At 37.1% G+C, this 16,274-nt stretch overlaps 2 protein-coding genes across 5 annotated transcripts in view; one reads left to right on the top strand and one right to left on the bottom strand.

Moving 5' to 3' along the window:
• Positions 1 to 586, bottom strand: part of LOC115438004 (zinc finger protein GLIS1-like) — a 65,358-nt gene extending 64,772 nt beyond the window's left edge. The window contains exon 1 of the mRNA XM_030161435.1: positions 468 to 586. The gene's annotated coding sequence lies outside the window, so the exon portion shown is untranslated. The remainder of the gene's footprint in view (positions 1 to 467) is intronic.
• A 6,345-nt stretch (positions 587 to 6,931) lies between these two features.
• LOC115437177 (heterogeneous nuclear ribonucleoprotein C-like) lies at positions 6,932 to 15,359 on the top strand. Of its 4 annotated transcripts, none has more exons than XM_030160344.1 (9): positions 6,932 to 7,071; positions 8,739 to 8,847; positions 10,662 to 10,930; positions 11,229 to 11,301; positions 11,450 to 11,500; positions 11,776 to 11,948; positions 12,695 to 12,808; positions 13,042 to 13,193; positions 14,753 to 15,359. In XM_030160344.1, the coding sequence occupies exons 2-9, from the start codon at positions 8,843 to 8,845 to the stop codon at positions 14,861 to 14,863; spliced, it is 948 nt and encodes a 315-aa protein (XP_030016204.1). In that variant the 5' UTR covers positions 6,932 to 7,071; positions 8,739 to 8,842; the 3' UTR covers positions 14,864 to 15,359. The 4 variants fall into 4 exon arrangements, with proteins under 4 accessions (XP_030016204.1, XP_030016206.1, XP_030016205.1 ...); XM_030160346.1 differs by having other exon boundaries at positions 11,453 to 11,500; XM_030160345.1 differs by having other exon boundaries at positions 6,941 to 7,710.
• Positions 15,360 to 16,274: the final 915 nt, after the last annotated feature.

A 16,274-nucleotide genomic window follows, 5' to 3' on the forward strand; every position in this document is an offset into this window, starting at 1 on the left:
CAAAACAAGTTCTTGTGTAATCCATCATGAAGAAATGGCAAATCTAATAATTACATCTCTTCACAATTTTAGCAAAGTTTATCCAACTGTTTTCTATACACCATCTGTCTGTAGAGATTAACTCCATTTATCATATACTCTGCACACATCACTGACTGTAAAGCATTACACATCCCAGTGCTTGAAGCCTGCCAAAATATACAGAAATACAGAACATATCTTATTCATTTCTACCATATTGTTGTTACTGTTAAAAGATATAAAACGACTTTTAGCTGTTTAGGAGATAGCAAAAGTGAATGATACAAACATTAAATCTGTGTGAAATTGTGTTTATCTGTGTTAACACAACACAAATCCTGTTGTAACGTCTTTATCTGTCTCACTCTTTTTACTTTATACTGGAGGTTAAACATTCAAAATGCAAAAGAACTGCCGTAAAGTCGCTGTTTGTGGTCAGTTCTTACCGTTTTGCGCTCAGTCACAGCTCGTTGGAGTACCTCTGCCTCGCGCTGGCTCCACGCGGACTGTGCTCCCCACTGTCACAGCAGCCCTCCACCGCGCGAGCTCACCGGCTGCATCTGCTCTGCGCGCGCACGTACACGCGCAAGCAAGGAGTTTCTTTCTTTCTTTCTTTCTTTCTTTCTTTCTTTCTTTTTTCTTTTTTGCCGTTTGCTAAATATATTTGTATTGTCCTCCTCTCTTATAATCATTCTCCACTGAATATTTTTAGTATATTATTGATTAATTTACTAAGTCTTTTAAACATACTTTCATTGGTTGCCATGTTGTGGGTGGTGTTTCATTCTATTGCAGTGGCTCCCCATTTTTTTTTTTTTTTTTTTTTACCACCTCCAGAGTTAAATGTTTTTTTTCATCAGCGCCAAGGTACACTACGGTGGCCCAGAGGTGCAACAGCCCAAAAAATTATCCACTATAAGAAAAAAAAGAGAACGACCCAAAATATTATCCACTAGCCCAAAAATGTATCCACTGTAAGAAAAAAAAAAAGAGAACAGCCCAAAAAAAATTATCCACTAGCCCAAAAATTTATCCACTATTAGAAAAAAAAAAGAGAACAGACCAAAAAATTATCCACTGGCCCAAAAATTCATCCACTAAAAGAAAAAAAGAGAACAGACCAAAAAAGTATCTACTAGCCCAAAAATTTATCCACTATAAGAAAAAAAGAGAACTGCCCAAAAAATTATCCACTATAAGGAAAAAAAGAGAACAGACCAAAAAAGTATCCACTATAAGAAAAAACAGAGAACAGCCCAAAAAAATTATCCACTAGACCAAAGATTTTTCCACTATAAAAAAAGAGAACAGCCCAAAAAATTATCCACCATAAGAAAAAAAAGAGGACAGACCAAAAAATTATAAACTAGCCCAAAAATGTATCCACTATAAGAAAAAAAAGAGAACAGCCCAAAAAATTATCCACCATAAGAAAAACAAGAGGACAGACCAAAAAATTATCCACAAGCCCAAAAATGTATCCACTATAAGAAAAAAAAAGAGAATGGCCCAAAAAATTATCCACTATAAGGAAAAAAAAGAGAACAGCCCAAAAAATTATCCACTAGCCCAAAAATTTATCCACTATAAGAAAAAAAGAGAACAGCCCAAAAAATTATCCACTATAAGGAAAAAAAAGAGAACAGACCAAAAAAGTATCCACTATAAGAAAAAAAGAGAACAGCCCAAAAAAATTATCCACTAGACCAAAAATTTTTCCACTATAAAAAAAAAGAGAACAGCCCAAAAAATTATCCACCATAAGAAAAACAAGAGGACAGACCAAAAAATTATCCACTAGCCCAAAAATGTATCCACTATAAGAAAAAAAAGAGAACAGCCCAAAAAATTATCCACTATAAGGAAAAAAAGAGAACAGACCAAAAAAGTATCCACTATAAGAAAAAAAGAGAACAGCCCAAAAAAATTATCCACTAGACCAAAAATTTTTCCACTATAAAAAAAAGAACAGCCGAAAAAATTATCCACCATAAGAAAAACAAGAGGACAGACCAAAAAATTATCCACTATAAGAAAAAAAAGAGAAAAGCCCAAAAAATTATCCACCATAAGAAAAACAAGAGGACAGACCAAAAAATTATCCACTTGCCCAAAAATGTATCCACTATAAGGAAAAAAAGAGAACAGCCCAAAAAATTATCCACTATAAGAAAATAAAGAGAACAGCCCAAAAGATTATCCACTATATATTTTTAAAATAACTTTATTTATACCAACCTCCACTTCCGGTGGGTTGCTTCATTAGCATTAGCCACATTAGCTGAAGGCCTTAAAAATTTTCAGCCTATGCTTTTATTTTTTGTGGTCACCTTAATTTTAAAGCAAGAGACCTTTCAGGTAAACAGCGCCCCCTTAATTGAAAAGGTGGATGATGTTTGTTTTTTTGTTTTTTTTTCTTCTAGTGGATAATTTTTTGGGCTGTTCTCCTTTTTTCTTATAGTGGATAATTTTTGGGCCATTCTCTTTTTTTTTCTTATAGTGGATAATTTTTTGGGCTCTTGCACCTCTGGGCCACCGCAGTACACAAAATCATTCCACAAATTAGCATTATGTCTATATTTTACTGATTCTCCCACTGATGAAGCAAGGTTAACTTAACCCTTTCATGCATGAATTATGAGAACCTTAATCAGGATTTTTTTTTCCCCTGAGTGTTTTTATTCCTCTTTAGTTTTGAAAATTTTCTTATTAACCTTCTTATTTTCATGGAGTTGCAAAAATGCCCACTCAGCGGGACCCCACGTGTTTAATATTTGAAGCAAAGAAAAATATATTTACTGATATATTGTGTGAAAACTATGAATAAAAACATTTGTAATGCTGCTAATCTGTTGTTTTCTCACATTTTAACATACTATAATACCAGTTATTACTCACTTCAGGGAGATAATATGCAAAAAAACAAAACAAAACAAAACTTTTGTTTAATGACAGTCTGATAACAATAACATTTGATTTACACTCAAACATGTTACTGCAGATCAGGTTTATCAAGAACAGCAAAGTTACAGTAACGGTATGAATTGCAGTGTATGAGATGATGCATAAGTGTCCACCGTGTTGGCGGATATGGAACTAAAACAACAAAATCCATGAATATATCCTCCTGAGACCCAGTAAGTAAACATTTTCACCATTTTACATTAAATAATTGCCTTAATTGGAAACAGCATGATGCAACAGTTTTTTCAGATAAATTTTTTTTTGTATATATAATGTCCTCTTCACTGGACATTTATTTATTTTTTAAGTAAAGATGTGAAACTCTTGTCCTCTACAGAAGACAAAGATTATTTGCTGGGTCTCAAGAGAACATCTTTGAGTAGCTGTCCTCTGTAGTGACCACTGTGCATGAAAGGGTTAAATACTTACATTTGCTGACATGTTAGAATGTTAATCAACAAGACAAGACAATATAAAAAAAAGACAGAAAAAAGTCAGTAAAACTCCTCTAACAACCACTATTAACAAGTGATGGTAGCTAAAGTCACTAGTTAACAGACAACTAACCAAAGTTCAAGGTTCACTTTATTGTCATTACATGTAGTGTGTACATGAAACGAAATCAGTACTCAGGTCCAGCAATGTACATGGTAAAAATCCTATAAAATGAATCCTATATCAAAAATAATAACAATAAAATCTGATAATAATGGTAAAACCTAATAATAAATAATGAGTAAATATGCATAAATACTACAGTGCAGATTAAAAATGAGCAGCATGTTAAACCAGGATAAAAACAGCATGATCAACAGTAGTGCATCAGTGTTCCATGGAATAGACCAGACCAGTCTGACAGCCTCTGGGAAGAAGCTGCATTTGAGCCTGGTGGTTCTGGCCAACCAACACAAACCATCAAAAAATACCACACAAGAAAACACATGACTGACCAGTTTTTTTTTAAATTATTTTATGTTGTCACATTTTGCTAAGAATTTTTTGACAGATACCTTATTAATATTAACAAATAATCATCAGATCAATTAGTATGATGTACAATCTTACTACTGACTTAACATCACTTATAAACTTGAATCTTAGCATCACTTGGTTCCTATTGAACAATTTTACTAACTAATGCCTTAAGTTATAGCCACAGAAGGTATATAACTTAGTTTATGATGAAGTCAAAGCCTTGACTTTCATTAAGAGATTGTACCACAACAGTGCAGTGATAAACTATACATTAATTGTTTACACTGTGTTGAAATGCAATAAATCAGCACTTAGTTCATCAACGTGTCTCTAGCAGGCACCATAAGCTTACTGACAGTTCTTACTGTCCTTTAAAGGGTTGTTTAAGCTTTATAATGTCAAGAACTAATATCATCACATTATGCTAAATAAATTTTCATGAGTCACCACTGACCAGAGACTGCTGACTGATTTTAGCTCCTCCTGTGTGCAGGTCATGAAGTAAGACATCAAATCCCAATTTGCTTCAAATAAATGCAAAAAGATGTAAGCTGATTTAGACAAAAACATCAGCCAAGCTAACTATATATGGTTTGAAAATATTCCTAAAAATGAGTGTCCTCGATGCTCAACAATGAGTTCACATGAGTCCTTACGCACTTTATGGTATTTTTATTTCCAGTGGTATCCCTATAATTTTGTGCGCAGTGTGTTTGTGGTGCTCAGTATTGAGCTTGTACTGACCATGTTGTGGTCTTTGGTTTGCAGAATTTCCAATGGTGTCTCTGTAATTGTCAGTAACGTGTAATTTATATTGGGGTTAAATTGGTTCTACCTCTGTAATGACAGCATTGATGTTATAAGGTGTGTTTATTTATGTTGGTCACATTCATATTAAGCAGTTTAAACATCCTCTTCTCACTGACATTTGTACCAATCTTATCACATTTTTGGACATGAAGCCTACAAAATCACAGGCTGTCAAACATTTGGGCCTGTCTAAGATTGATAAATACACAAAAGAGGCAAGCAAGCAGAGAAACCTTTCATCTGTGTATCTGATTACACAGTAAAACTGCAAATCTGAGTAACATTTCTTATTCCCGAAATGATGCACAGAGCTGTAAACAAGTCCTATGGGACAGGGCCCAAAACAAAACCAGATGGGTGAAAACAATTCACAAAAGAACATATTCTCCATGAAAATTGGGACATTGTAGGGGTTTCTTCATATAACTGGTTACAGAAAACAGCTGGTTTTAGTCTGTGTCATGCACCATCCTCTATCACTTTCCTTCCTCAGGTGCAAAAAAGTCATTCAGAAATGCCAGCCACACGTTATATCCGTTATATGTAGTGTTTCATAGGATTTTATCTGCTTTTATATGCAGAGGCTCACAACCCCACAGGAGTCACAACCAAACAAAGGATTGCAATATAAACATATTTAGGGTTACAATATGATCCCCAAGAAAGAAAGTGCGAGAAGAAATAGGAATAGCTGGCACACGAGTTGGGGCTTTTTGATGATCTATGCTTTTTGTTGTGAGATACTGCATTGTTTTTACTGCCTCAGACACTCAAAACTATTGAATGGAATGGCATGACAAAAAATGTCATTATCTGGCGAAATCTTTAAACCTAAACAATTGAATCGCACGCAACAAAGTCCAAGAAATCAATTCCAGATTGTAATTTTTTCTGTGAATGCTGGGATATTGTGTGTGTGTGTGTGTGTGTGTGTGTGTGTGTGTGTGTGTGTGTGTGTGTGTGTGTGTGTGTGTGTGTGTTGTATCACACGTGTGCACTAGAGGCTGTCAGTCAGTTTCCTGGTGGTCACCTGACTTTACAGTGTGTCACGTCCTTGCTCAGCTGTTGCTTATGTACTCATGAATTCCTATGAGACGTTTCACTGAAGCACATGTCAGTTAAAAGGCTATCAAAGGTGATTTTTTTCCCCCTTCAGTTTTAATGGATCAGTTTCTTGAGAGATGGCATTAAATAGAGGAAGAATGACACGTTTGCAAACCAGTTACATGTCAAGTGAAAATATCTGACAACATTTTGAAACACATTTCACTGTTTTCCATCTGTCCAAGATTCACCATTCGCTGTTTTTTCATGTATTTTCAGAACAATACTGTCATCGTCTGGTTACTTATGGTAATGCATCATTGTCTACGAATTGAACAAATAAAGAAAAAATAAAAAACATTTGAAGATTAGAATAAGTTGTGTACAATGATGCATTTTCCTTCCTTTTAATCATACGATAATTAGTTGCTTGTTGGCATTTAGATATATTTTTAAAATTCAGACAACCTCAACGTATTGAAGAAATAGTCTCAGCCTTTGTAGAATTCATTTAATTTCAGAACAGCATTTTTACAAATATACATAACTGGAGGGATAAATATAAACATGTCAAAATAAATGTTTAAGCTGATGCTGGCTGGTCCATTAATGGTTAATAAAAAAAATTTTAAAAAAAAAATGTAAGTGAAATTTCTGAACTGCTGTCTTAACTGAACACTAGCTTATTTGTGAAAAACAGAAATATTATGATAAATAAATGTGCAGAAAAGCTAAATGTCTAATTCATTAAATGTGTCACATACAATGAACCCACTGACTTTCGGGAATAATTCGAATAATTCAGAATTATGTGTTAAACTATTTTTTTCCCCCGCAAATCAGGCAAAAATGCGACATGTGTGTTTATAAAGGGATTTATTAAATAATACCTGTCGTATCCCACTGATAAGGAAAGCTTAGCGGAAAACATGAAATTAGCTTATAAACCTCTGGAGGCAGGACCAGACGGACTCATTTCAAAGACAACCGGTAAGAACCTTTTATGTAAAAGGTCACACCGGTATCAACAATGTGGCTGCTAAATTAATGACCCCGCTCTTTCGGGCAGCACTGTTACTTAAAACCAGCGCCCCCATCCACTACTGCGCCATCGCAGCTCTGTTAGCTGTGTCTGTGGCTAGAAGAACACTAGCTCGCTGTTCAGGGGGGCGAAACGCTTGAGCGCTTAAAGGACGACCTAAGTAACAATTTGAAAGATTTTACCGAAAGCAAGACATTTTACTCGTAAAGGTCGTGGTGAGTATTTTGTTCCCAGACATTTTTCATTTTTCCTTCCTTTTTCTTTTGTTTTTGGATTTTTTTCAACGATGCTTTTTCTATTTTGCGAGTGGACAGAACGTTATGTGCTGGCTAGCGGGGTAGCTAGCTTAGCTAACTTGAAGACGCTCGTCCCCCTCAAAAACATGAACGCTGCTTGTTGTTTTTAGAAACACAGCGCATTGGATACATCTTAGCTACTATTTCCTCCTTTTTTGCAAGTTTGTGTAGCTGTATTTTTATAGCTTTTATTGTGAAGACTTTTCCTTAATGGGACTGCTAATGTTTTTGGCACGCTTTTCAGCCAGCCCACCAGCTAAGTTAGCATTAGCTAACGGCTTCAGAGGCTCCGTTGGTGTAATAGTTGCAGATCCGCCCTGAGTCAGTGCAGATTCAGATCCACCTCATGATTATGAGCATTTTGCAGGTTTTGGTTTTTGCAAGCAAATGAACTGGTCAGATTGCTGTGTATTTTTTATGCCTTTTGGTTGATGGTTGGCTAACGTTAGCCATACTAGCCGGCTTTGAGCCTCCGAGGCTAACCAGGGCCTGTGTCTCACACTGACGCCTGGTGGTGGCGCTGTCGGGCTCCAGGCGGGTGTGTTGTGGATGGTTTAGGTAATTTTCGACTAATCCCTAATTTTGCTTTTCTGATTCATGCTGCTCTGTCAGTTGGCTTTTTGTGGAGTAGATTTTTTCCGTTTTTTCCTCCCGTGATGAAGAGTTTTTTTTTTTTTTCTTTCTGATTTTGGACTGCCAGTGCTGAAGGATACAATGCTGACATATAATTAAAGGCTTATCAATCTGAAAAAGAATGGTGGCTGTTTATCTGTATTAAACTCACCTTCACTTTTTAGGCCGCAGGTTGTAAGCCTTACATTATTATCCATATAGTAGATTGAATCTATTTTGTACAAAACATCCACATTCTCTACAACATAATGTGCATAAATACACTCATAAAAATGAACATGGCTTTTTCTTTTGACTTGGTGGAGATTAATTTTCTTATGTTTACACAATTTGATTATGATGCCAAACATCCTAATTGCAGAGGTTTTTGTTTTGGGTATGCAGATATACAAATATGATAGAGAAATCATACCCATCTTTTTATTCTAGGCTGCCCCTGTGTTTCTGAATTATAAGATAAATCCAAATGTCCCAAATCTAAATCACTTCATGATCAAGGTCAAGGCTCCGTCATTAAATTTTGCCTATGGAATTTAGTCTTGGACAACTCTCCTATAATTTTGCTTTTACATGCCTTTGCCCCACTTTGTTTTTGAGCAGTAACATGTTTTTGCAGCTCACTTAGTTCCATCACAAATTTGCCTAGCTTTTAATATATAAATGAACTCAGAGTTTATACAAACATATGTGGGGTACCTTGAGCCAAATCAGTATATATTTCTGCCCAGTCAAAGATGTGAATCTAATGATGTCCCACAGGCATACTGTCTGTTTGCACAATCCCTCACACATTAGGTAGGGTAGGTTTATTAGGATGCCCTGGAGACCCCTGCCTTTTAGAGCTGTGTTATTATGTTGTCCTCGTCACTGACTCTGTACACATTCCCACCAGGTAAGCCTTGGTACATATAACCCTGCTCAGCTTGACTGAGGTGTGTTTTCTGTCACCTCAGTATAAATCGCGAGGGGCGAAGGTGAAGGTCAAGACACCAGCCCAAACTGAACCCAGCCCACAGTGTCAAACATCAGACAGACGGCAACCCTGCACACAGACGCTATGGAGTGAGTGATGACTGTTCCAGCCCCCTGTCCGCCGGGGGTTACTGTTGATGCCACTACTGTTTTCATGTTTCTGTATCAGCACTCTGGGCTTTTATTCAATTCACTAGGTGCACTGACTGTAGGACCAGGATAGAAAAGTATATAATGGTGTCGGCACTTAAGTTATTCAAACTCAAGTGGCCTTTGTTCACTATGAAATGAATGGAGAGAATGGGACTGGGTATCGAATGGAGTTTGTATCGATTTAATATGAAGCTGTCTTGGTTTTAAAGGTTACAGCTTGACATAAACTGTAGACCTGTAGCCATTAAGCAAAACTGAGTTGATAAACTATAATTATAGTTGAATTATTTTACACTTTTTATAGTACCAATTGCAGCATTTGCACTAAAACAGTACACTTAAGTATTTGCATGTTGCCTTGCAAAAAAAGCCAATTTCATTATAAAGTCTTGGGCTATAAAAGCTAAATACTGCCAAATTTGGCTATTTTTAGACATAGGCAACCAAATATAATAATTATCGTGTGTTACATCTCTCTTTCATGTACAATATCCACTAAAACCATCTACTTTTTGGAAGCACCAACAGATAACAATTAAGTTATTATTGTTAAATAAAATTGTTCTCATCCTGATATTTATTGCCATACCATGCATAAAATTCTGAACAGCAGTACATTATTGTACAGGATGATTAAAATATAATCCTGACAATTCCCAGGCCTTATCTGTAATAAAGTATCAAAGATCTAACTGTTGACACGCTGTGTTTGTTGCATTGATGTTGGAGTGTAGGGGGTGTTGCATATTGATCAACTGAGGATTACTGAATGGTTTCTGGCAAACTCTGGGAAAAAGACCTTAAGACTTTTATGTATTTTTTTTATATATATATATAAACACACGCACATGTATATGGCTGGGCCTTACCCCTCTATTCTCAAGATCCTGATGCAAATCCATTAACATCCTGTGGGAAACATAAGTGATGGATATTCGTGTTGGTGCAGATTAGTAGGGATGTGATGATAAAACGGAGGCTGAACTGTAAGTGAGGATGTCTTACAGTTTCCATTTAAAACATAACCTGGTTTCTGTGGAGTGTCTGAATTAATCTAACAGACCACTGAACATGTGCTTTTGGTTTTCTTCATCAGGATGTGGTTTATTCTGCTGAAATAATTGTACACCCAAACATGAAGTTTACTTTTCATTTTTGAAAATTTAATTTACTTAAATTTACTTGCTGCTTTAGTTTTTCATATTTTTCTTTGTCTTAAGAATTTAAGCATAATAATTATGTGCAATAGGGTCATTTTAGTGGCAGTCCTGCTGTTTTACATGAATGTAAGTGATTTGTTATAGTCTCATGGAGTTTGTTATAATGATGCAAAATTAAGTTTAAGTTCAGCTGCTGTATTTGGTTTCAGTTGAATTTTCTTCTCCCCATTTTCATTAGACAAAGGAAATCCGTGGTCATTGAATTTGATGGGAGTATTATGTTTATGTAGCTGATATCAGTCTAGTCAAAGTGATACAGATTCAAAGTAAATTTTCAAGTGAAATCAACACAGTTTAAGTTATATGCCTCCTGCCGGTACATAAACAGGAAGTAGCCTTACATTAACCCATTACTTCCTGCTTTTGAGTGCTGTGTCAGCTGTGTGTTTTTTGATGTGAACCCTTTGATTTCCCAGGGTAAGCCTGCGGAGCATTTATGCAGCAGTAAGGGTCTCCACATGCTTCACAGATGAGTATTATTCACTGTGTCATCAAACATGAGGGTTGTGTATCTGTGTGTCTCCCCACCAGTCGCTCACCCACCACCTCCAGCCTCATGGCCAGCAGCAACGTCACCAACAAGACCGACCCACGCTCCCTCAACTCACGGGTCTTTATCGGCAACCTCAACACCCTGCTGGTCACCAAGGCAGATGTGGAAGCCATCTTCTCCAAATATGGGAAGATCGTAGGCTGCTCTGTCCACAAGGGCTATGCCTTCGTTCAGTACGCCAATGAGAGGAACGCCCGGTCCGCTGTATCCGGGGAGGACGGCCGCATGATTGTCGGACAAGTACTTGGTAAGAATTTAGATTGTACTCCCTGAAGTAGTTGTGGCAGCATTAAAACAAAGAGGAAGAACTTAGTGTCATTTACTGCTGAAAAATGTATTGAACTATGATGTTTCGGTCTGTCTGGCCTTTAATCTGAAATCAAAGCATCAGTTCATGATAAATAATGTGGAATCTTCTGATATCCACTTTAAGAACGGCCTTTAATATTAAGGACATTGGTCAGCTTTTTTTTTTTTTTACCAGTTTTAAGAGCAGGAAAAGTGTCCTGGTCGGTTGTAAAGACCTGTGATGTGTTTCTGGACAGATATCAACTTGGCTGGAGAACCCAAACCCCACAGGTCAAAAACTACCAAACGCTCAGCTGGAGACATGTACAGGTCAGTTATGGTGATGGCGGCACTAGGAACGGAAGTATTGTGAAAATAAAAACATTAATGCGTCAGCTGACTTTAATAACGAGGAAGAGTTTCAGAGTGCAGGAAACATTCCATTGTTTTCTCATACGAATGCTTTGTTTTTCTTCAGCAGTTCCTCATTTGACCTCGACTATGACTTTCAGAGAGATTATTATGACAGGTGAGTCACATTCTTTCATTCTTCTCAAAACACACTCATTGACGATGAGATAAATTGCCTTTTGTCTGTCTTTTGCCCCCTTTTTATTGCTTTCCCGTTGCAAAATATTTCTTTTACACTGTCTCTTTGCCTGTGTTTGATGTAACAGCTGTAAAAATGAACGCCTAAGTATATTATCTTTTTAAACTTCTGAATTGTATTAAAAGGTCCATACTTGAGCACAAACCAGAGACGGGTTCTAAATATTTTTCTGCTCTCCTTGTGTCTGATCCCAGAATGTACTCGTACCCGTCCCGCGTCCCTGCTCCGCCTCCCCCCTTGTCGCGGGCCGTGATCCCGTCTAAGCGCCCGCGGGTCAGTCTGAGCGGCGGAGGAAGCAGCCGGCGAACCAAGAGCAGCTTCTCCTCTTCCTCTAAGAGCAGCCAGAGGACTTCATCATCCAGAACAAGTAAGGGGAGGGTCTAAACGGGTATCCGTCTGGTAGGGTAAATTAGGGTGGTCCAGGTTTACCCTGTGCCTTTCTGTTGATGAAAAAGAGAATATTGTTTTAGTGTCGGATTTAAACTGAAGTCATTATTTAAATGGAAAATACACTTGCGTGTCTTCTCAGCTGCCACACAGGCTGCAGAAGGATTTAGTTGTTCCTCTTTTACTGATGACTACTATAACTAGAGTGGAAATAGTTAATTTTACAAACATTCTCAGCATTGAAATAGTTTGATTCTGATAACAACAAATATTAGGCTTCTCATCTGGAATTGTTGACTTGAAGTGAAAATAACAGGATTGTTTCCACATTAATTGATTCATGATATTGAATTTGATGGTGTGATTAGACCTATGTATTTGTTGATTTACGTATATATTACTTGTACATTTTTTAGTTCAATCATCTAATTTCTGACACAGCTAAAAATGGTACATTTCCTTTTTTTTTTTTTTTTTTTTTTTCCATGCGTGACAACAGGTACATCTGCTGTCAGGTTTTTGATGGAAACTGTATGTGACTATCTGGTGCATATCTGACTGCATTTATTTGCATTAAAGTAATGAAAAGGTTTGAGATTTGTGTATCAGTGCAGGTACCCAAGAGCTGCCACTGATGTTTGTATTCAAATGACTTTGACTTCTTTGTGAAGAAATCAAGTCTTAGTTCTCTGTTAATACCTCTCCTCTTTACTTTTCACCTTGCAGTGAAAGTGGACGAGCTGCAAAGCATCAAACGGGAGTTGTCCCAAATTAAAAGCAAAGTGGATGACCTGTTGGACAGTCTGGAACGCATGGAGAAGGACCACAGCAAGAAATCAGGTAGGAGGGCACGAGTCATACACCAGAGATGAACCACATCTAGAGTTACTGGTTTTATTTATCCATAATCACAACTTAGGTTCAATTTTTTGGTTAAACACAGCGTTACACATGTGTATATTATATATTTAATAGAAAAGATACAAAAAAACACACCACACTGAAAAATTACTTTGAACTGCTTTAGAGTTGTTGTTTTTTTTTTTTTTAACGTGTGCATTTGTGTCTGGCAGAGGCTAAGAGTTCAAAGACTGAGCCAGGAGAGGTGACCTCACCTCCACACTCCAGCAACAAGAAGGATGATGGCATGAAGAGGGAGAGAGAAAGCCAAGACTCAGATGAAGAGGAGGAGGAAGAGGAGGGAGACCTGCTGGAGGAGGAGGAGGTGAAATGGGGTTAAAGGCTCATTCATGCTCACTTTACATACGTAAATACAGGGTTCCTGTGAGGTCTTAAAAGGCTAGAATTAGCACTTAATTCCTTAAAAAAGTCTTTAAAAGGTATTAAATTTGGTATGGTAGGTCTTAAGTTATGTTGCTATAAACTGGTTGGCTGTATTGTGTTTAAACGTGTCTGGGAAATGTCCAAACTGCAAAGAAAGTAACGTTAGTCAACTCAGTTCCACCCGTTCCAACCCAACAATTTATACTGAATTTAGGAACCAGTTATCGCTAACTTTACAGCCCCCAGTGAGAAATGACTCAGAACGGTGGGAATCAAGGCATTGGTGTAAATAAATACATTTTCGTAAATTCTAGGAGTCATGAATTGTTGCCCAGTAAAGCTTTGAAATGGGCATTAAATTCTGTTCTAAGTAGTCTTAAAAAGGTCTTAAATTTAACTTGTAGGAACCCTGTAAATAGGTATGTCCTTTTCAAACAGTGTCAAGCGTCACTGCCTGAAAACTCAGATGCATCCATTGAGTTGGAATGAGTGTTTATTAATCAATCCACCAGAGGGCGCAGCTTTTGATTAACATACTGGCCATATAACACAAGGAAGAGGAATGTTTGTTTTTTTTTTTTTAGAAGAAACGGAAGAAGTAGGAAGTCAATAACAAACATGGCGACGACAGAGGAGGTTTTACTATTGTGGAAAATAATGTGGACACTGAGAAGGGTACTTGTCATAAATATGTCAGTAGTTTTTCACTAACTCACACAGTTGCTCTTTGAAAAGTTCTGCCATTTCTGGTAATTCTTCTCTTCAAATCTCAGCGCTGCCTCCACAGTTCTTGGTAGTACTGTTCTGTATTCTCTGTTGGGGTTCACGTCTGCAAACTTCCAGGGAACGGACAGAATTATGGACATAATGAACGCAGAGGACAGACAGAGCGCTACATCCGTATATATCTGCATCTAACGTAGAGCATAAATGGGCCTTAAGTCTAACTAAAACCACCAGCAAATATCTTTAAAACGCCATCCAAATGAGTGAAAGACAGTTTATATACATACTGGATTAGTGATTTGTTGACTTTTTCACTATTATTTTCAGATGGGAGGATTTGTTACTGCTTGTTGTTCTGTTTTTAGATGACATCATTGGATTTTGTGTTGTCACCACGATGGTTTGTTCCTAGAAAAGTACTCAGCAGCTTTTACCAGTTCATCATTTCCAGACTTTTCACAAACAAACGAAGATTATGAGCAGGTTGACGGCTTTTAATGGTAGCCTGTTCAAACACTGCAGCTCCATCTTTTTTCACTAGCACTGGAAAAATATGAGCGCAGTCTTCAAAATGAGTGCCTTCATATCGTTGTAGATGTGAGCTTTGATGTCATGGTGGCTCATTTTCCACTAATGTTGCCTAGGCTTACAGTAACAGCCATCAAGCTGGTGTCTGGCGGTACATTTTGTTCCTGCTCAGCCCTCATTCATTGTTTTTTTTTTTTTTTTTTTTGCTCTGTTTTATCACCACATTATGATTTTCTTATGCTGCAGGTAAAGAGTCAAGAGAGGGAGGAGGAGGAGGAGGAAGAGGAAGAGGAGGAAGGTGAGCATGTGGAAGGAGATGACGATGCTGACAGTGTCAACGGTGAAGAGGACTCCTAGGCATTGGCGAGACGGACGCATGCGGCGTACTCACAGCTTCCATAGGGAACTCGGACTTCTGTTTTAACACTCACATTGTAGATACGAATCATAAACATGTGCGCACACAAACTCACAAAGCATGGTGCCCCGACTCTGTTGTCCATTGTCCCACAAACCGCTGTTTTTGTCATTTCGGCCAGTTGTCCGGTATCACTGTAACAGGAATAACTAGCTGTAGATTTCGGTTTGTGTTTTTTACCACGTCGTTACTTGTCTTCACAAGTAGGCAGAAACATGGACTGGAATGTTCTCAGAGACGACAGCTCGACGGACATGTCTTAAAATAAGGATGAAATTGAGTTACAGAAGACGGAGTACGTTTTTAGGTTACATGTATTTGTTTTCCTCATTGGTGAGTTTGTTTGACCTTGTGTGTCTGTATGTTAATGTCAGTTTTTTATACTTTTCAGTTTAACTGTAAAGGATTAAATTGCAATAAAATATTAAAATTGGATTCTGTGCTTTGTTTTTCTTTCTTTTTTCGGGGGGGGGGGGTGAGAAAACAATTGATTTTACCAGTGTTGTTAAGTCTTGTACTACTTCAGTTCCTACTTCATGAGTTCTCCTTAGCCCTCAAAGATCTAGAACTAGTTTGGTCACTTCCAAATGATTTTCCTGCTACACAAACTTTTCTAAATGATTCATCACTATTATTTTTATCCTTTGCATTTTGCAGTGAAAATCAGTTATTTTCCTATGAATAATTTCTTAATGTAGATGTTCCTAAAGGCATAAAGGTTATATCAAAAATGAAGCTAAAACAGGGGTGTCAAACTCATTTTAGTTCAGGGGCCACATTCAGCTAAATTAGATCTGCAGTGGGCCGAACCAGTAAAATAATATATAAAATGTCAACTCTGAACTTTACTCTGTTTAAGAGTGAAAAAAGTTAATTTACATTATGAAAAGGTTTACGTCTACAAACTATCCTTTCAAACAATGTAACATTAACTGAGAAAAATAAGTGTAATTTTAACAATATTCTGCCTCAGTTTATCATTTACACATGTGCATTATAACTTACAGATCACAGTGGATCTACAAATACACAAAACATTTAACAGGCAGAATCTTGTTAAAATTGTATTTACTTCTCTTGAGATGTTTCAGGTTCATATTTGTTTAGGTTATTTACATTTTTTGTGAAATTATACTTTGTTTTAGTGTAAATACATGAAAATGTTTACATTTACGAAGATAAAAATTTGGAGTTGGTATTATTTATATGTTATTATGGTGGTATTTTACTGGTCCTGCCCACTTGAGATTGAATTAGTCTGAATGTGGAACCTGAACTAAAAGGATTGTTAACATCTTAGTGTAATTTTTGCATTTCACAAATTCATCCCCGGGGCCAGACTGGACCCTT

Source organism: Sphaeramia orbicularis, chromosome 17 (assembly GCF_902148855.1).
Source record: "Sphaeramia orbicularis chromosome 17, fSphaOr1.1, whole genome shotgun sequence".
Classification (NCBI taxonomy): domain Eukaryota; kingdom Metazoa; phylum Chordata; class Actinopteri; order Kurtiformes; family Apogonidae; genus Sphaeramia; species Sphaeramia orbicularis.